The sequence below is a fragment of the Phaseolus vulgaris genome, chromosome 2, assembly GCF_000499845.2.
Source record: "Phaseolus vulgaris cultivar G19833 chromosome 2, P. vulgaris v2.0, whole genome shotgun sequence".
Lineage (NCBI taxonomy): Eukaryota > Viridiplantae > Streptophyta > Magnoliopsida > Fabales > Fabaceae > Phaseolus > Phaseolus vulgaris.
In genome coordinates this window covers 11121332-11143830 of record NC_023758.2, presented here as the reverse complement: position 1 = coordinate 11143830, position 22499 = coordinate 11121332, and the positions used below count along the sequence as shown (strand labels likewise).

The window sequence follows — 22499 nt, the reverse complement described above, 5'->3', positions numbered from 1 at the left end:
ACTCTTTGTTAAGCATGACCATGATATTAGAATTTGTGTGAGTTATTAGAAGATGGGAAAAACTTGTGAGCATACTCTTATATGGGATCTTTGAAGGCATAAATGTGTCTCATATATGATGTTTTGGTTATTCCATAGATGGTTCCGTACAAAAACATGTTGCAAATATGAAACATGGGTGATAGGATATTCCATACAAACACATGCAGACATATCAAATAGTGACATACAGATGAAACACACAACATTGATATAATCCATATATTTTAATTTAAAATGCAAGAGTAAAAATATGTGACCAAAACTTTATCAGAAAAGTATTCTAATTTTGTTCGTAAATAAATTTGACTGATCATCTCTGATAATACAAAGTTTCTTTTATCTTTATGAATATAATTCCAGACTTTATTTAGCTCATTTAAACTGACGGGGTTAGTAAAAAGAGAGATAGCGTATCACTTATATGGATAACATGAAACATTTCAATACCATTAATATAAATTTATTAATGTATGTTATTATATAACTTGTGTATAACTTTACATAATACTTTTTAAGTAAATATAGAGAGTCTTAGTTAAAGGTGACAAAAGAGGTCTCTCTGACTCCATCCTTGTCTGAAATTAGACTTGAAAAGCTAAAAATCTTGAGCTGTTAAAGGACAAGTGAACAAGTTGATGGCTATTCATTAGTTTTTTTTTCTAAATTTTGTGCTCTTTCTGGTATTTTTAAAATTTTATTTATATATACATATATTTTTAAATAATTATTACTTTTATTAGATAATTTTTAATTAATTAATGTCTGATAAATTAAAATAATTATTACTTTATTGATTAAATTGTTTTATTATAATTAATAATTGAAATTTAATTTATAAGTGTTAATTATTTAATTTATAACATTATTACGTATTTACTTTCTTTAAATTATATATTATAAAAAAAATTAATTTTAAAACAGTCTGCTCCACCTACTTCAGCCTGCTAACTTGGTGGATTAGATTAAACCGAACAAAGTTGAGGTAGCTTCTTCATGTACTTCTATGACATTTTCAGCCACCCCATAAATTTTTAAATTCCTAAATTATCCTTCAATAAAAAATAAAAATAAAAAGCACCATATTTTACGTTTGTTCGTGTTCGTGAGTGAAGAAGGTGTGACTGTGTGCAGTATGTTCTGGATTATGTAACACAGAACTCTTGAATTTAAAATAACATTTTGACTTTGTCAATACCTAATTTTAAAACTTACTAATTACGTAATTCGATAATATTCTAAATTCGGAAATGAAGCAAAACTCGCACATATATTTTCAAAGTGTGTGTAATCTTGAAGTTATTTTTTTAGTTATAAAATAATTTATAGATTATCAAATTCGAAAGATATTTTTTAATTATAATATTACTATGAATTATCCTATTCAAAAATTATTTTTGAATTATTAAGTAAATTATTAGTTAAATTATAAGGGTTGAATGATTTCTAGTCGATGTGGGATTTTCAACACACCCCTCACGTCGAGGCTACCTACTAATTCGTGCGTTGAGATATATGTTATGGGTGGTCTGATAACGGCCCGATGGCGGGTGGCCTGATAAATCCAACAAATACTTGTTAGGATAGACTCTGATACTATGTTAAGAAGTGAGCTTTAAGTCTAACTCAACCTCATAAAACCGGCTCAATGAGGTGAGGTTTGCATCCACTTATATACTATGAAAGGCTCTAATAGCTAGTCGACGTGGGATTTTCAACTTACTGAATTCGAAAATTATTTTTTAATTATAAAAAAATACGTATTACCCTGTCTGGAAGGGAACAGTTCTACAACCAGAAAATCTGAAGTGGGAGAGCAGAAAACTGCGAAGAACCACCGGAGGTGTACTGGAATAAAGGGGGCACCTTGGAGGTGCGTCGGAATGAAGAAGGTGTTGGAGGTGCGGTGGAATGGGAGGGAGAAGAGTGAAAACGAAGTGAGTGAAAGGTGAAAGGTGAAAGTGGTTAAGTTGATCCACGGATTGAAAAGTAGCGGAGGTTGGGAGTCCAGACCGATAGTGGTTGTTATGTAGCCATAATAACCAAACCTGACCTGATAATATAATGGTCCTCAGCACCAAGCAAAATCAAAAGATGCAGCTATTATCATACTCTAAATTTTAAAATATTTTTTTTTTATACAAAATAACGTTAAATTATTGTTGTTTGACCAATGGGCTACTGATTGAAATTAGTAAAACAAGGGTGTTCATAGAGAAGCAAAGTTAAATTCTTCCTACACCCAATATTTTTTAACAATTTTTAAAATTTCAAAAATACCCTTTATTTCGAAAATGAAAATCTGGAATTAAAAATAATACATTCTAGAAAAGTAGATCTGGAAGAGTTTTTTGTGTTCTGGAAAAAAAAATCAAAAGTCCATTCTGGATAAGAAAATCCGCAATATAAAAAATTCGTTTAAAAAAAAATCCATAAACATATTCTTGAAAAGGTGGTCCATAATGTATTTTTATATGTATCCATTTTTAAGGGCATTTTCGTCTTTTCTCCTGAAATTGGGTGCAGTGGTATGGTGAAGGAAGTAATTGTCTGGTTGTTATTATGTTGTAGAAAAAAGGCTTTACATGCCCGAGTATTTTCTCTTTGAATTATACCCATTTGGACTGGGCTTTCTAATTTACACCCAAATTTTCCAACAATCACTCCCAAAAATTCCCAATTTATGACCGAGTGTATTAAGGAGTGTAAGTTCACAATACAAGTATTTTGTTGTGCTATGTTCATAAAGATTTAAAGGGGCATATTATCTGTTAGACTCCAGTTTTTCTAGTCTTTTTTTTATTTAACTTTTTGGATGAGATTGAGAGAAATATGGTTGCACAAGCATTAACACTTCGTGATTTTAGAGGAATTTGTGAGAGTGAGAGGTGAGACCAACTCACTAGAAAATAGTCTAGGTTAAGTCTTGAAGAAGACTAACTTTGAGAAAGCTTAGGAACAAGTAGAATGGTCAAAATTGAACAGCATTTTATTACTAATTTCAAGTTAAAAATACAATAGATGAGTACTTCTATTTATAGGAGGCTTGGAAGTATAAAAAAAAGAAGACTTTGGGGGAAGATTCAAGTTGAAATTTGGAGTCTGAGTCTAGTCATGTCAGAAGCTACAAAATCCTAGCTTAGAGCACAAGTTAGAGTGCACCTTCCCTTTGTACGACTAGCTTAAGGTTTCTCTTAGGTCATTAGAAGCCCAATTGAAACTCTAACTATATTTAGAAAAGGCAATTGCTTCCTACACCATATCACTACACCCAATTACAGGAGAAAAGACGTAAATACCCTTAAAAAAATGGAATACATATAAAATTATATTCCAAATTTCCTTTTCCAAAACACAATAATCTCTTATGAATAAATATTTTTGGAATATATTATTTTTAATTCCGGATTTTTTTATTCCAAATGGGATTTTGATTTTTTTTTCTTTTCAGATTTTTATATCCGGAACACAATAATATCTTCCGAATCTCCTTCTCTGGAATGTATTATTTTCAATTCTGGATTTTTATTTCCAGAATTAAAGGTATTTTCGGATTTTTTAAAATTGTGTTGGGTGCAGGTTCAAAAGTGTTGGATTGAGGAAGCAATTGCCTTTAGAAAATCATAATCTAACATAGGTCCAAATACAAGTCCAAAATCCTACTCTGCTTGGCCCAAATTCATGGTCTAATTATCCTACGACAGATTCTCCCTACACAATATCATTTTGGACTGCACCCAATATACACACAAAAAAAGACCAAAATATCCTTAATGAAATGAAAATTAGGGTTTAGATAAAATGTGCTCCCAACCCCAACCCACCCGCAGCCTTGCACCCTTAATTTTTCGGTGGTCAATGTGAGGCAGCGCACAAAAGCTTGGAAACTTAAAAACAGAGCAACCCAAGCACCTCCATTCTTGTTCTTGTCGTGACTGTTGCATTAACGGAACTAGAAAACTGCAGAGGCACCGCGACGACATCAATTGAAGTCACCGAAGAAGGATTGAAACCACCGGAGAAGGAGACGAAGCCACCGGAGAATATTGAAGCCACCGGCGAAGACACCAGAGAAGGAAACAAATCGCAGAAGGTGAGTTTTGAGATTGTTAGTGCGTTCCGCATTTTTTGATTTTGAAAGTGTAAAAAGAGACGAATGCTAGGACGATAATCTTTACTAATTTAATTTTATGTATAATGAAACATCAAACACTATTCTAGGGTATGCATAATGGAATTTCTTAGTTGTTTGTATTCAGTGAGTTTGGTACTATTTTTATTTGGCATATAATCTAATCTTAGCAGCTCTGTTTCCCCAATATAACTATATGTAAAATGAAATCTGGAACTTGTTCTTCCTCTTTTACTCTCTGGCTCTTTCTCTCCATTATGTTGAATGTATAGTGAGTATTCTATTTTAGAATGACAACTGTTTTGTCTTTTTTCTGCAGTTATCTTATTTTAATAAATCGGACTACCTTTGAACTTGCAAGGAGAAGACGAATTCACTATCTAAGGTTAGATAAGTTAGTTTTTTTATGTTTTTGTATGATTTCATATTTTTACCTTAAATCAATAAATAAAACATTTTGCTAGAATGTGATTCTTTTGTTGGGTTCAATTTATCAGCAGCAACATGTATATGTTGGTGTTAAATGGTTGAACTGTTATTTTCGGAATCTTTTTCACTTGCCAACCATGTTTTGGGGATATCTATGATAAACACATCCAATTAATCGTCAAGGGAATTCGGGAAAGAGTGCATCCATTCAATGGAGGAGTTCGAAGAAATTTATACTACTTTTGTTATGCAAGGAACAAGGAGTGACGTATACAGATTTGAACCATTGCCTACCCCTCAAGAGATAGAGGAAAGACCAAGGCCGTACACATGCTCGGATGGTTTAACATGTTAATGTTGTTGATGGTTTTTGTGTAAGTAAAAGTCTTTTAGTCCTACAGTTTAATTGGGAAAACTTGGAAGTATGTCGATGTGCGCCTGATTGGCTCTTTCTACGGCTACACTAAGATAATTGAAACTAGGGTAACATCAAAATTCTCCTCCTTTCATTACTGTTAAAAACTGACCTAAATAGAAGTTGTATGGGCCCAACTGGCCTTACATTGTTCCCTAAACTTTCTAATAACACCTAATTAATTACATAATGTAGTCTTCCATCCATTTGGGCTTAACAATCTGACGTTTGGGCCTATTATTGTTGGGCCCTGTTGTATAGCGCCCGTATGCTTAGACAAATGTGTTATCTTTAGGCAGTTTGGTTTATCATTTATCATCTGATATTCATTCTTTGCCTAATTTTTGGAGGTAGAGTTCCAATTTTGATGTACAATGACAGTGGTAGTGTGTTGTTTTGTCTTTACTTGTTAGTTTGTAGACCTGGATACCTAGTTATTATCAAACTCACTATTGTTGTTGTCGTGGAACACCAGAGAAAATACGGTATTCATCTTATTGCATGCACAGGGGGTGCGGCATCCTTGATCTCATGCTAGGCGTTGGCTTCTCTCCACCTCAACACATGTTTAATACTCTTTAGACTTTCCTTATTTTAACTCCCAAATACCTAGTTTCAACCTTATCTAGCTCACCCATGGTTGCTAGAAGTCGCAGCATGTTGCACAATAGCTTGCTTTCATTATATTAGGAGCTATAAAATACTCATCAGATTCTCATGGCCTATGACAAAACAAAGTCTTTAACACTTTTGAGGAGCATGTCATGAAATATATCGGTTACTATTTCCATTTCCACTTCCAAATTAAATTGAACTGAATTGTTTCATAACTAAATTATAAAACAAATTCAATTAAAAAGTTTTAAATTAAACTATTTATTAGCTTCATGAATTGTTTCGTCAAATTCAAAATGAACTGTGTCTTGAGCTGAGTTACACTATTCTGAATTCAATCAATATTTTTTTATTAATATTGGAAGGAAGAGAATCTTTTTACCTCTCTTAAAAAAAAATATTTTATAGTTTGGTTCATATCAGTTGTTAAACAGTTTAGTTAATTATATTTTTTATATAGAAACATTTATGTTTGATTTAGTTTTTTTTAACAACCCTATTTGAGAAATGCTGATAATATTGTGTACGACTCACTACAATAGTTAATATTATATTATAGTTTAATTCAGTTTAGATTTTTCTGGTATAGAACATAATTTGTAATATGTTAATATTGCCTTCATAAAAAATTGAAAAGGTCAAGTAGAGAAAATAGTTACCTACCTGGTCTTGTTGTGTTATATTGTCTTTGGTCTATTTACCTAAGTAAACATAGCTACACGATAACTAAAGTTTCACTTAATGAAAGTATTTCTTTTTAATTTTACTTATATTTTATTATATTCATTTATTGTTTTCTTAGAAAAAAAAAGTTTGATAAATTAATAAACTTATAATTTTCACGCTAAAAATACAAGGTTTTGTACGTAAAAGCAATGTAGCCTGGTGTTTCAGCTATCCATATTGGAGGCATAGTTCCCAAGCATAGTGAGAAAAACAAAGAACACAATGTTGATGAATGCACCAGTAGATGTTGAACACATCATATCATATATGAAGATGGATGTTTATTTAAGTATGCATATCACAATCACATTTTTAAGATCAAAGCTTCTTGTAAATTGACAAGGGTTATGCAATCTTCATTCTTTATTGTTAATTTTATTTCTTTTTTTGTGTGGCCTTTTTTCTATATTTTTCTTCCCAAAAAAAAAAAAAAGAAATGCACATGATCATGAAAGGCAAAGGGTGCAAAGCTACATGCTTTTCCGGGTTTTTCGATGTGTTTGGTTTGGATGTGTGATATTAGATCAAGGTGAGTTTATACAATCAATCATAGTTCTGATTTTAAATTTATGTGATTTAATATTTGGATAAAAAAATATTAAAAATTTTATTTTTTAAGAAAATAATTTGTTTTGAATTTCTTTTTTAAATTAAAATAGTGAATTTTAATGTTTATGAATAATTTTTATTACATATATATATATATATATATAAACAGATGTCCGTAAGTCAAATATGAGTTTCGGATAAACTTATCCAGAAGTGTATTTTGAATTCTATATTTGAATATTCATAATGGTTTTATGTGTTCCGAATTTCAAAATGTGGAAGGATATTGTGAAACTTATGGATTTGTATATTCGGAAGCTAACTTATATGTTTTTTTTTTCAGCATTGCCAATGGATACAACAGACTCATACATGGGAATTTCAGGGAAGATTGATGCGTGGGATGGATTAGATGATGTTGATTTGGAGCAATCAATAACGTATAACGCGTTGGATAATGATCACAGAGCACATGAGTGTACTGAGACGTTTACTACAAATAAGGTAAGGTAAATGTTAGGCGTGCGAACCTTATTGTTTATGAATGATTTTAAATTTTGGCATCTATTATTGTAGGTATTTCGTAATCGAGATAAGCTGTTAGAATGGGCGAGAAGTGTTGGCTATTGTTATGGGTTTTTTATTGTTATATTATATTGACATACGTATTATTATATTGTGAGAGAGGAGGTAAATACAGAAAGTATAAAAAAGACGTAGATATCATGTCGAACGGGAAGTAGGAAGTGTGATTGTCCTTTCAGATTGCGAGGCAAACCAGTCAAAGGTGGTCAAGGGTGGATGGTTGAATTAATTTGTGGTTCTCACAATCATGATTTGGCAGAGACATTGGTGGGTCATCCGTATGCTAGAAGGTTAAGTGTCGAGGAAAATGCTATGGTTGAGGATATGACTAAAACTTCTGTGAAGCCAAGAAATATTTTACTAACCATGAAAGAGAGAAATGAGAAGAATGTCACGACGATAAAGCAAGTTTATAATGCAATGGGTGTGCACTAAAGATCACAACGAGGTCACAGAACATAAATGCAACAATTCATGTTGTTACTGGAGCGAGACATGTATGTGCATTGGTGTAGGTGTGAAAAGGTGTCGAATGTCGTGCAAGATATATTTTGGACACATCCAGATTCAGTAAAGCTAGTGAACTTATTTAACATTATCATATTGATGGATAGTACGTACAAAACGAACAAGTATAGGATGTCGTTACTTGAGGTTGTTGGGATTACATCAACTGGTTTGACTTTTTCCTTTGCATTTTGTTTACTAGCAGTAGAAAAGGAAAATAATTTTTTGTGGGCCCTTTACAGACTTAGAGGGTTGTTTTTTAGAGATGATTCATACCCTAGGGTGGTGGTATGTGATAGAGATATTGCCTTAATGAATGCAATCAGAATCATTTTTCCTAAAGCTTATAATTTGCTCTGTCGATTTCACATTGATAAAAATGTGAAAGCAAAATGTAAAATGTTGGTGCATCCAAGAGAGGCATGGGATCAAGTAATGCAGTCTTGGGGATCTGTTGTGGATTGTGATATTGTTGAGGCCTTTGAAGATCGTGTCAATGCATTTCAAGTTGTGTGTTCTCCATGTCATATATTTGTTGATTATGTGATGGCTACATGGTTACGTCCACATAAAGTAAAATTTGTCAAGGCATGGACAGATAAGGTGATGCACTTAGGAAACACAACAAGTAATAGGGTTGAGGCGGCATATTGGAGCCTGAAGAGAATTCTTCAAAATTCCATGGGGGATTTATGTTTTTGTTGGGATTCGATCAACAAGATGATTATTTTACAACATAATGCAATCAAAGCTTCATTCCAAAAGAGTTTGCATGTGGTTGGACATCGGTTTAAGGTTACAACTTACAAAAAAATTGTTAGGTTTTGTGTCTAAATATGCTTTGAACCTGATTGCCGAAGAACTTGATAGGGTTAAATATGTGGGGTTTGATAAAAATAGATGTGGTGGATGTACTCTTACATGTACTCATGGTCTTCCTTGTGCGTGTCAATTGGCTTCGTTTGGTGCGAGTAGCATACCACTTAAATCAGTAAATGTCATGTGGACTCGATTAAGCTTTGAAGATATTGCAACTGAACAATGTTCATCTGAGTTGTCAATTGACAAAGAGTTTGAGGTGATCGCAAAGCGGTTCAAAGAGTTGGACATTGCAGGTAAGGTTAACATCAAAACTAAATTGCAAGAGATTGTCTTTCCAGAGAAGACATCTATTTACGCACCACATGATAAGGTCAAAACAAAAGGTGTTGTGAAGATGGCTCGTCCTACCAAATTCATGAGATCAACTAAGCGATTCCCTTCTTATTTTGAACATGTGGATTTCTTACACTCACAACATGATAGTTGTTCGAGTAAAAAATCTATTGAAGACACTTACCACAAATTCTACCATCGCAATCCATTCCTTTGCTTGATCAGTTCCCTGTAGGTTATCATCCATTCATTGTTGATGTTGTCGACGTTAAGGTTGATGGTCATTGTAGGTACCGTGCTATTGTTGTTGAATTGGGCATGAGAGAGGAGTCATGGGCTGTTGTTCGAATGAATTTGTTAAAAGAACTAAGTGAATGGAGACAAGAATATGTTGAACTGTTTGGTGATGATGAACGATATGAATACTTGAAGAAGTCACTTCTAGTTGACCACATGTCTATGGTATCAACCACTAACACCATTTCATTTGTTCTTTGCATTTCTTCATTTAACTTTGTTCGCCATTTGTACTTGCAGGCAGGAGCAAATAAGTGGATGACAATTCCAGACATGGGATATGTTATTGCTAATCGGTATAATGTCATTTTTGTTTCATTGTCCATGACATAATCATTGAGTATTTTTCCTTTAAGAACCCAAGCACCAAGTAACTTCACTCATCATCGAATAGTTGCAATTGGGCACGTCCACGAAAATCATTTTGTCCAGGTATACCCTAAACGAATAAGAAAAGTAAGTCATAGTGCTAACTTAAAAGTTATGTAACTTATATTTATAACTTTTATAGGTGAAGCTGAAATATGGTTGTCCAATTCCACCGACAGATATATTGTGGGCATCACATCGTTATCCTATGACCCAATCTTGGTCAACATACTACACTAGTCGATACAAGTTTATACACAAATAATGTTCATTAGACGATATTTCTAATCTTAACATTTGTAATAGATATTTAATGTTTATGTTTTAAGATGTTTAGACTCTTTTAATATATGTATTCATTACATTTCTATTGCATATACACACTTACAGAACTATCGTATACAATTATGGATGACACAATCCATCACACACAATGGTGTCTACAAAAATAAAATTATTTATAATAAAAATAAATAGAATTATTTATATAAAATAATTTTTTATAATAATATTATTATTAATTATAAAAAATAGAAAATAAATTGATTAATTTTTTAAAATATAAGAATGAATGTGAAAATAATAAGAAACTTGTATTTTTTTTCTTTTCTAAAATAATTATTCAAAGAGAATAATATATAACATTTTAATACAGTACCCTATTTTTCTAAATTTCCTAATGAACCGTTCGTCGCCTTTGACACTGTCACTGGCTGCTTCACATGACGTAAGGTTGTATACCACTTCATATTAAGCCCCTATATTATGACTCGGAATCAAAACCAATACTATATGATTCTATTGTAATTTTAGCGTGAAAATTATAAGTTTATTAATTTATCAAACTTTTTTTTGTCAAGCAATAAATGAATATAATAAAATATAAGTAAAATTAAAAAAATACTTTCATTAAGCTTTAGTTATCGTAGCTATGTTTACTTAGATAAATAGATCAAAGACAATATAACAAAACAACACTAGGTAGGTAACTATTTTCTCTACTTTGACCTTTTCAATTTTCTTTTGAAGGCAATATTAACATATTATAAACTATGTTCTAGGAGAGAAAAATCTAAACTGAATTAAGCTATCATATAATATTAACTATTGTAGTGAGTCGTACACAATATTATCAGATTTTTTAAATAAGGTTATTAAAAAAACTAAATCAAACATAACTGTTTTTATATAAAAAATAATAATTAACTAAACTGTTTAATAATTGATATAAATCAAATTATAAAATATTTTTTCTTTAAGAGAGTAAAAAGATTCTCTTTCTTCCAATATTAACACAAATTGATTGAATTTAGAATAGTGTAACTCAACCTCAAGACACAGTTCAGTTTGAATTTGACAAAACAATTCATGAAGCTTGATTTAAAACTTTTTAATTCAATTTTTTTTGTAATTTAGTTCTAAAACAATTCAGTTCAATTTAATTTGGAAATGGAAATAGTAAGTCCATATATTTTAAAACAGCACACTACCACTGCAACTGTACATCAAACTTGAAACTCTATCTCCAAAAATTAGGCAAAGAATGAATACCAGATGATAAATTATAAACCAAACTGCCTAAAGATAACACATATGTCTAAGCATACCGGCGTGCATCGACATACTTCCGAGTTTTCACAATTAAACTGTTGGACTAAAAGACTTTTTACATACACAAAAACCATCAACAACATTAACATGTTAAAGCATCCAAGCATGTGTACGGCCTTGATCTTTCCTCTATCTCTTGAGGGGTAGGCAATGGTTCAAATCTGTATACGACACTCCTTGTTCCTTGCACAACAAAAGTAGTATAAATTTCTTCGAACTCCTCCATTGAATGGATGCACTCTTTCCAAAATTCCCTTGACGATTAATTGGATGTGTTTATCATAGATATTCCCAAAACATGGTTGGCAAGTGAAAAAGATTCCCAAAATAATAGTTCAACCATTTAACACCAACATTCCCAAAGATTATCGTTGTGACATTCTTCTCTTTTTACACTTTCAAGATAAAAGTGCGGAACTCACTGACAACCTCAAAACTCACCTTCTGTGATTTGTCTCCTTCTCTGGTGGCTTCAATCCTTTTCGGTGACTTCATCTCCTTTTCCGGTGACTTCATCTGCTGTCTGAATGCTGCTTCGAGTTCCGGCAGCCACAGTGACGGCAAGAATAAGAATGAAGGGTGCAAGGCTGCTGGGTGAGTTGGGTGTGGGTTGGGTGCACATATTATTTAAACCCTAATTTTCATTTCATTAAGTATATTTTAGTCTTTTTTGTGTATATTGAGTGCAGTCCAAAATGATATGGTGCAGGGAGAATCTGCCTTATCCTACACTACTTGATCCAAATTCATGATCCAATTATCCTACACTACTCTATCCAATAAAAGCCTAATTTGGTCCATTTCTGCAAATATTTTATTGAACAAAGCTCCACGTCTTCCATCTCATTATTTTGTGGATGCTGTGGCTAAATGATTTTCCATCATTATCCTCTCATGTCGAAGGGTGTTTACATCATTGTCTAATGCAAATTGAAAAAAATTGTGAATTCTAACAAAAAATTGGTCGTTAATATTTCTATTCGAATTTAGTCTATTATTCATCCACCTTCAATGTTCAGGAACATTTATGTTTGTTACATTTTTATATAATAATCCTTACAAGGAAACTATTTAATACAATTTAAATTTGAAACTAATTAGTATCATTTTAAGCAAAATTAACTTAACATTTTAAAAAAACAAGCTATAAACGAACATCAGTGTCGCTTAAGTAGATGTTAAGCAACATAGGCTTAAGTTTGCAAACTTCACATCAGTACATATTGCTTACGTGTGGCCTATAGAATGCTTAAGTAAAGCTTGGGCAAGTACCATTATAAAGGAAACAATATCACCTCAAACAACTAAATATCCAAAACCTAATGAAACAAATGAAAGCCAATATTAATGCATACATAGAGTATTATTGGTTTTAGACGTTACCTCAATCTTAATCCAAATTATCTCTATTAGCTCAAAAAAAAAAACTCTAAAAGAACCCACAACAAAATCTATAGAAATGTTCATTTCCAAAATGAATCCAACTCTTGTAATATTGCCTTCACCATGTTGTTTAAGCAAAAAAGTATTCTGCTTAAGCGATAATGTAATTCATGTGTATACATCACTTAAGTGGTGTATCTCTCACGTTTAAGTAGGATAATTATTTGTGTGAGCTCCTCGTACACTTTCTCACATAAGTGTGAGTATAATAATACTTAAGTTAGGTGGTGATTAATGCGAACATTCACACAACTACTTGCTTAAATGTGTTACAAAGATCGCTTAAGCTACCTAACATACATTAGAGTTTTTAATACATTAATTTTTTTTTTTACCATTACGCACTTTAATGTAATTAAAATTTACCAACTACCCTCGCTTAGTTCTACTATTATCCCACTTAATCAACCTCACATAATTGTTGGGGTTTAAAATTTTTAGCAACTAGCTCGTGATCCCTCCAATGTCTATAAATGGTTTTCCACCCATTTTTTATTTCACCACTCTTCTCCTTGGGTGAAACTTTCTCACCAATCTTTTGTTCTAATAAAATTTTCTTACTTTTTTTTTCAAGTCATCTTCGTATTATCTTTATTTTACTACTATATTGAATAATGTTATATGTTGTTTTCTTTATTTCTTACTCTCTTTTTTCTTGTTTGGTATTATTCCTTTTTGACAATGGGTGTGATTTTCATCTTTTTCTCCAACTGCTTTTTTTTTTTAAGAAAGATGGTTCGTCCAACTGTAAAATATTATCTGCTTCAAATGTTCATTGTTAGATCAGTAAGATTCACTCAAACGCTTAAGTGTACTACAACTCTCAATTAAACGATTTTCGTCACTAACACAATTTTATGATAGCTTCGTATATAAAGATATAATATTCTCATCACAAAATTCGTTACATATATTTATAAAACAAAATTTGTCACAAAAATTAACTTCTCGTGACAAAATTTATTATTTTTTTAATATAATATTCACACGTCTCCAATCACTAATCATTATTAATTTATCACATATAACATAAATTTATCAAGTAAATAAGATAACTAACTATTTTTGTCAATTGTTCATATAAACAATAACTAAAAATATATCAAATAATTTATATAATAATATTTATATTTTTTTTTATGAGTCATTTAAAATACATAATAATTGGCTGATAAAGTCAAATTAAAGTTAGCATCTTGGAAAGGTAAATCTCTTAGCATAATGGGTCGGATTCAGTTGATCAATACGGTGATTACGGGAATTCTAGCATATAACTTTAATTTGTATAAATGACCTTGTTTCTCTTCTTATGCAAGTTGAGCAGTGGTGTCGAAATTTTATATGGACTGGAGATATTCTAAATAAAGGCATAACTATTGTTAATTGGACTACAATTTGTTCTCCCCTTGAGAATGGAGGTTTGAGGATTTTAACCTTCACCATGAAAATAATGCATATCTTCTTAAGCTTGCTTGGAACTTTGCTTATAGCAACAGGTCTTGGTCTTTGGTTTTGAAAGCCAGGGTTTTTAAATCAAAATACGAGTTTAAAATGGTTTATAGATCCTCATCTCTTTGGCCTGGAATTAAGTAGTTTTATTCTACTATACTTGATTATACTTCTTGGATTGTTGGTACAAGTTCTTTTATTAATTTCTAGAATGATAAATGATGTTCTACTATTCCTTTAGCACATATTGCAGGGTTATCTGATGGTATTAGCATTCCGGATACAGTTTTTCAGTTTTGGACATGTCGTGATTGGAATATTCCGTTGTCTTTACAACAGATGCCTCATCTTTTTAGTCATATCATGGTTAGGAAAGATTAGGTTGTTCCTAATTGGATTCTAGATGAGTCTAGTCGGTTCACTCTTAAATCGGCTAGGACATTTTTCTTGGAACTAGGAGTTCCTTGTAGTTGGGGTAAATTTATTTGGTCTTCAGATATTCCACCTTCCAAAACTCTTGTCCTTTGGAAAGATTTTCATGGGTGGCTTCCTACAGATCAACATATTTAAAATAAAGGTCTCCATATTTGTTTTATGTGTACGCTTTGTGAAAAGCATGAGGAATCTATTCATCATTTATTTTTTGAATGCCCTGATGTTTTGTATATTTGGAGTTGGGTTCGGCAGATTTTTCCTACTTCTCATTTCTCTAATAAAGATGATCTTCTTTCTTTTATTAAGAGTGATGGTAGTCCTTTGGTTAAATTGATTAAACTTGTTGTGATAACTTTTTCTATTTGGATGTTATGGTGTATGAGGAATTATGCTCGTTTTCAGGATAAGATTGAGGTTTCTAGGGCTATTCCTGTTATTAAACATTTAACTTGTCTAGTGGGAAAGTCGTCTAAAACTTCAATGAAGAATGATATGCTAGATTTCAGTGTGATTAAGTTTTTTGGTATTAATACTCATACTGATAAAGTTCTTCGTCCTCTTCTTGTTAGATGGGAGTTTCCTTCACCAAGCTGGGTTAAAATTAACATTGAAGGGGCTGCTAGGGGTTATCCAGGTCTTGTCGCTTATGGAGGTATTTTCCGTGTGAGTATGGGGGAGTTTATTGGAGCTTTCTCTGCGTTTCTTGACGTTCAGACTGCTTTGGTTGCTGAATTTTATGGAGTTATATATGCTTTGGAGGAAGCTCAAAAGTTGGGACTTACTGATGTTTGGCTGGAATGTGACTCTGCCTTGGTTTGTGATGCGTTTACTACTAAAACAAATGTTCCTTGGATGCTTCGTAATTGATGGAATACTTGTCTTAATTACTGTGAAAAAATCAGGTTTAGGGTTACTCATATTTTTCGTGAAGGGAATGTGTGTGCAAATAAGTTGGCTAATTTAGGATTTATTCATAGAGAATCCTTTCATTGGTATAATAGGTTTCTATCTAGTTTGTTCTTAGAATTCTTTATTAATAGGTATAGTCTACTTTATGTATCGTTTTTGTTAACATATGAGTTTTGGTCTAGTCCCCCCATATTTTTGTATTTTCTTTCTTTTTGTTTTATTAATAATACTTTTTTCATGTGATGGCAAATGATTGTTGTTACTTGAGGTGTCACCCTAGCTGAGATGTCAAATAGCATAGTGGTGCCTAACATGAAAGTTTTTTATAAAAAAAAATCATTAACTAAAAATCAATTTTAGACACAAAAAATAATTAGTTATTATATCAAATAAATTAGATATTATTTTAAAAACTAAAATATTGGTATCTAAAATAGTTTATATTATTAATAAAATTTATAAATTATTTTTTAAATAATATTTTATTTAAAATCTTAGTAGCTAATTAAATATAAATTTATAAATTTTATGAATAATAAAAATTATTTAAGATACCAATTGTTAGTCTTTAGAATAATATATAATTTAGTTTAATAATTAATTATTAATTTTCCTAAAATTATTTTATTTAATGATTTTTTAAAAATAAATTTTATATTAATATTTAAATATATTATACTTGGTGAACCAAATTCTAATTAGTTATTATTAAAACTTAATGACGGACACCCCACACTTATAATATGTTAGCTCAAAATGTCTATTTTATTTATTTATAGCAATAGAAAATTTATAGGAAGTAAATAGCATGAAAAATAAGTAATGTGACATAAATTAATAGAGAACTCATAAGTAATTAATGTGACATAAATTAATAGAGAAGACAAAGAAAAAGTGATTCAGAATGTAAAAATAGTTACCCAACTGATACATATGAAATAAAGCTTTTGAATAAATATTAATTAGCTTTGCATTTGCATTAAATTTAATTTATTTATCAACAAAATTATTTGAATGGTTATTTTTACATCTATAAAAATTAATTTAAAACATTTACAATGTCTAATTTCCTACCTTAAATAATTTTTTAGGAGCTATAAAAAATAAATTTAATATGAAAAAAAAATAAAGTGTTTAACTAAATATTTCCATATTAAAAAACTTAGCTTTTCTGTTATTTTCTCTAATTCAAAATTAAAAGACAAATCATCATGTTTATGACTTAAAGTTTATTTTTAAGTATCAGTTGGATTAAATGAAGTAATTTAATGAAAGGAGTTTCATATATTCAACAGACTAAAAACTGTTCAAGATCAATATATATATTTACTCTTTCATAAAGACAACATCATTTTTTTTAAAAGATAAGAGTATAAATGTGTTTAAAATTATAAAAAAATCTTTTAAACAATAAAGAAACAAATCGAATTTTAGTAAAATAAAGGTATATTTTAACATTGATATTAGAATGAAGTAATTTATTTTTAAATGTTTTTATTTTAAAAACAAATTAATACTAAAAGTCATTATAAATTTTTTATGAAACTTACCAGATTCCTAAAATATTTAAACTTGAAATCGATTTCTCCACATATAAAAAAATACATGTAATCATTCACTAAAAAATGACATGGTATTTTTTATCATTTAAGATCATCAAATGTTTATCTAAACACGCTTCCCTAATCATCACACTCAATCAAGATGTTTCCTTACCAAATATCTCAGCATCCATATGCTGAGTGTCTCAGTGCTATGTTCATTCAATGTGCTGCTTACAAATAAACACAACTCAACAGCAATTTGTCATTCTCATGACAAATACTTGTTAATTCTGATTAGGATGTTCATAGTTGGCTACCCAACATACCAAATATTTAAGATCAACTACAGAGTCTTATGGTGCTTGCTTTGAACTTTGATGCATAACCACCAAATACCAAATTGCAAATTAATTGAAAGTTTAAGTCTAACACATAAGAAATGAACCATTGAAGACAATAACTTCCTTATTTTTGTCTGAAAAACAAAACATATATGTCCTTAAAGCAAGTGCAGTATGACAATGATCTTATGTCCTTGAGTTGAATATCAACACTGATCTTTATGTACTCCCAAAAACCTTTGTACCTCAATGTTGTTTCTTTTGCTCACTACTGATCTCAGCTTCTGCTTTCTTGGATGCCTTCAAGTTTGTGTACCCTGTGTCAGTTCCGAAAATCCTATACACAAGAAACAACAGAAAAAATTGCATACCACCATCAGCCTTACTAGTGAAACATCTTAAAAGAAAAGCTTGTTTTATATCTTGTATAGTTTTATCTCTATTTTTATAACACCAACAAGACTAATGCTTTTATAAAAAAATATGTGGAACACATACCTGTCCATGTATGTGAAGGTTGAGGAGTAGTTTCTTGACTTGGTGTACAGCAACCGGTGATGATAGTCATGGAAATCAGCTCTGAAAATGAGGATGCAAAGTTTAACAATAAGAACTATAGTGGAATAAATCCAGTGAATGATGCCAAGGAAAGGAACATCACACTCACCCCCCATACAATGGAATGAAATTTGAAAGACTCCATGGAAAATGGTAACCGCAATGCACCTCAACTGTCTCCAGGACTCTCAAAATCATCCATAGCCACAGAGTCATCAAGTGAGGACCAGTAAGAACAGGACCAATAATGGTAGCAAATCCAAGGAAAAGTATCTCAGCAGGATGAGCATATTCAGAGGTAAGTCCAAAAGGTGTAGCATACCTTCACAAGATAGGAAAAACCTTTTGTAGCTGTGAGCAAAACCTTCAAAGGCACAAATGAAAATCAACCCCAGAATATGCATAAAACTTACTCATGGTGAACACTGTGCACAGTGGTGTACAACCATTTTGTGTGTAATATCCTGTGTCCCCAGTAGAATATAAAATCCTCCAATATGAAGTAGAAGACTATTTGGATAAAAATGATTTTCCTGCAAAACCAAAAATAAGATATTTTCATGATTACTTAAAGAAAATAAATGTTAGAAATGTTCATATCGTAATAGCTTTTTATCATGTAACTAAAAAATGTCTACATACAATTATTACTATTATTATAACTACTAAAAGAATGCTTGAAGTACCAGGATGGCAATGGAAGACTGATCTGCATGCCCATGCGCTTAAGCAAAGGATAGGAAATTATCACAACAGGTAGATTGACACCAAAATGGTACAGTATCAAACGACTGATACATTTTTCTTGAGCTGCAGGGCTATTATTTTTTCCCTGCATAAAAGAAGCATTAGAAGTTATATATATTTAACAAACTGATAGCATGTGTGGAAGTGAATCAGAATATTCACATCAAAATGGACACTACTAGTTCTAGCTTTTACTTTTTTCACATCAAAATGACCACTATTAGTTCTAGTTTTTACATTAAGGATGTGATTTATGCCTGTAGAACCATTTTCAAATACACTATATACACTATGAGACGGTCAGGCTTCAAAATGGTGGAAATACAAAAAAAAAAAAAAAAAAGATGATTAATAAGCAGCAAATTAGTGGTCACACAGAAAAGATTGATTATTGTAAAACAGGAAAGAACAAAAGGACCACATATTTGAGGGAAATGTTTTTTTTTGTTTTCATTCTCTCTTTTCGTCCTTAATTATACAACTACCATCTTATTTTCAATTTGTTTTCAGTATTTATTTTATTACAGAAAACAGCTTGACTGTTTCATGTACAATAATTTTGATTTCTGTATTTTTAGTACAATATTTTTAAAACAAGTGAAAACAAAAAATGAAAAGAGAAGTGAAGAAACTCTAACTTTCTCCAAAGTAGATAATTATATATATATATGAAAGGAAAAATTGAGAAATTTTCTATATGTACTCATTGGGAGATTGCAGTCCATGAAATAATTCAACCATAGCAGAAATTAGACATGCATGTGCTGCAAGAGATTCTTTGAACCATTTCTCGTTCAGGGCATAAAGACAAGTAAGAAAACATAAATATGGATGATCAGCCAGAGGGCATTTGGATCCTTTCCTGTTCTTGAACAACATATGATCCTGGTGAAGAGAAAATAAAAATTCATCTTTATCAAATAAGGTCCATCTGGTAGGATCCGAAGTTAAAATTGTATTTTTCTCTCAAACAAAGTCACATCATGGTCAGGATCCAAAACCTTTGAAATCCTCATCATGCAGAACATAGAGAAAAAGAAGATGGAGAGACATTGGAAAATCTGTTACAACTCTCAAACAAAACCACATCAAGTGAATACAAAATTGATTTTCCGACCAAGAAAAACAACAAAGAAGGACAAAATTTCATCCTGTGAAACATGTCCTCAATTTCAATTGTCAAAGACAGAAGAAGAATAAGGTGAAACCTGAATCTTATACTTGCTGAGCCACCTTGACCTCTCCAGCATCATATAAGGAAGTCCAGACAAAAAGAAAACACTTTCATGTAGAAAGAAAGTTCCCAGACAAGCCAATTGAAATTCGCTGAAATGTGTGATCAAAAACTGCAATCACAAGAACATGCAAAATGCCCAATCATCAAACACTAGTTCAAAATTTGGTTGACAAACAAGATTGACATGCAACCAACTTTTGAAGATAACTTTAAAATGAGACATTGTAAAAGAAATTAGAGATGAAGCTGAGTGAAGGGTGAGATAGGACCTGCCAAGAAGATTGAACTAAGGAAGCCATGGCTCATTGGAGGTGGAAAGAACTTATGTGAAAGAGAGAGTGTTTAGTGTGAAGAGTTAGACACATAAATACTAATATACACCTCCAGTATGACCAACCAAGTGTCAACTCTTCCAGGGGAGGGCCCTTCTTACACATCACTCTTGTCATAATGGTTCATGCATAAATTTTGTCCCACTTTTGATTAAGTGTGGGTAAAGATATTTGTTCACAACTCACATTTTTCCTAAAATTATATTACAGCTTCTAATATTATTATTTTAATAACTTTTCATATCATTTAATTTTAAACTTACCTTATATTATATCATTTTCCTTTTAATATTTATATTTAGTTCTCAGCTTTTAAGTTTTAACAAATTGTCATACAATAATTTTATATAATAAAAATATATAATCATTTACTTATATTATGTAAACTTCTTTATTATATATTTATTGAATTAAATTAATGTCAAATATAAAATAACATTTAACTTTAATTACATTAAAATTTATTTTTATAATTATAATAATAGTATTTACTAAATAATATTATTTAATTTAAATAAAAGATAATAAAACGCCTGTACTATTACTGATGGTATAATAATTAATATTTCATTTAAATTAAAATAACTATAACTTTCTATACTTTAAATGAAATGTGATATATTAATAATTAAATTTATTATAATAAAATACTTTTGTAATAAATAATAATGTTAGTGCGAGTTTTGAAAATAATCAATTCTAAAAAGATAATAAAAAACTTATTTAAAGGATAAAACCAAATACACTTTTTTTCTCTCAATTCATCTGTTTGATTCAAATTGAAAATAAATAAAATTAAAAACTAAATTATTTATTATATTCAAATATAATATTATACCTTTAGAATTAATTAAAAATTAATAAATGTCTATTAATTATTTTAAGATTTTATTTATTATAATTATGATGTATTTATAGTTATCAAGCATAATAATTAATTTACCTTTTTTAAATGTAAGATTATATAATTTATTTATAAATATATAAAAAAAATAAAGTATACATTTGATAATAATTATAAAAAATATAACATAATTTTATTTAAAACAATTATTATTTTTTAAATTAAAAAATTGATTTCAATTTCACATTAATTTAAAATTGAACTCAATCAAATTATATTTAAATTTTATATTTAGTTTATATAAATTTATAATAAAAGTTAAAGTCCAACCAAATTGATACTTAAAACTCTAAATTGTTAATATATTTAATTTAATGTATATATCATTAAAAGTAATACTATAAATTGTTAAATATTTAATGACATTATGGTTAAATATTTAATGACATTATGGTTGAAATAAATTAAGTAGTCTACATGTTTTTTCCCTTTTATTCGATAATTAAAACTTTTAATTTTCTTATTAATGATAATGAAATATAAAATTATAAATTATTTATGAGAAAATATAAATAAACATTAATAATTGATTTTTAATATAACCTAATATTTTATATTTTTTTTATATAGATTGATTTTATTATTAATGTTATATATTAAAGAGTGAATATTTTAAAAAAAAGTACACTTGATTAAATTTTAATGTCATAAATTTAGATATTTTTAATTAAATTATTATTAAAAAAATTGATTCAACTAAAATTAAATTAAAAATACTCATATTTATAAAATGTTTAAAAGTTAATTAAACATGGAAGATAATACAAAATACATGGTTTTCCTTGTAAAACATAAAAATGTTCTAAAATATGCACCACCGTGCTAAAAAATTTATATATACAAAACATGTTTTCAAAATCCTCTTCTACATTCATGCTCTGTGTTTATTTTTAAGAGGTTACACTATAAGTATTGTTTATGTGAAATTTTTCCTAATAGTGTAGTTTAATTAAAGTTGCATATCTAACAGAGTAATTTAATTCCAATTGCATTTAGATCAATATGACAAACGTTTTATTTAGAAAATCATTTTAAGTAAAATGTATTTGAGTTTAAATACAAAATTTTCCAAATTATTAAATCATTAATCTTATTTAAAATTGATGTTTTCTTTTGTGATTTAGAGATATTAAATAATATTTGAAAACATAAGAGTAGTGATGTCATATAG

General features: G+C 29.9%; 1 protein-coding gene across 1 annotated transcript; it reads right to left on the bottom strand.

Moving 5' to 3' along the window:
* Positions 1-17447: 17447 nt before the first annotated feature.
* Positions 17448-20500, bottom strand: LOC137810662 (methylsterol monooxygenase 2-2-like). Its single transcript, XM_068612049.1, has 7 exons — positions 20362-20500; positions 20064-20201; positions 18795-18940; positions 18522-18641; positions 18218-18430; positions 18049-18129; positions 17448-17887 (listed from the first exon to the last, which is right to left on the bottom strand). Exons 1-7 carry the CDS (start codon positions 20389-20391, stop codon positions 17797-17799), a joined length of 819 nt encoding a protein of 272 aa, XP_068468150.1. The 5' UTR covers positions 20392-20500; the 3' UTR covers positions 17448-17796.
* Between the last annotated feature and the right edge of the window lie 1999 nt (positions 20501-22499).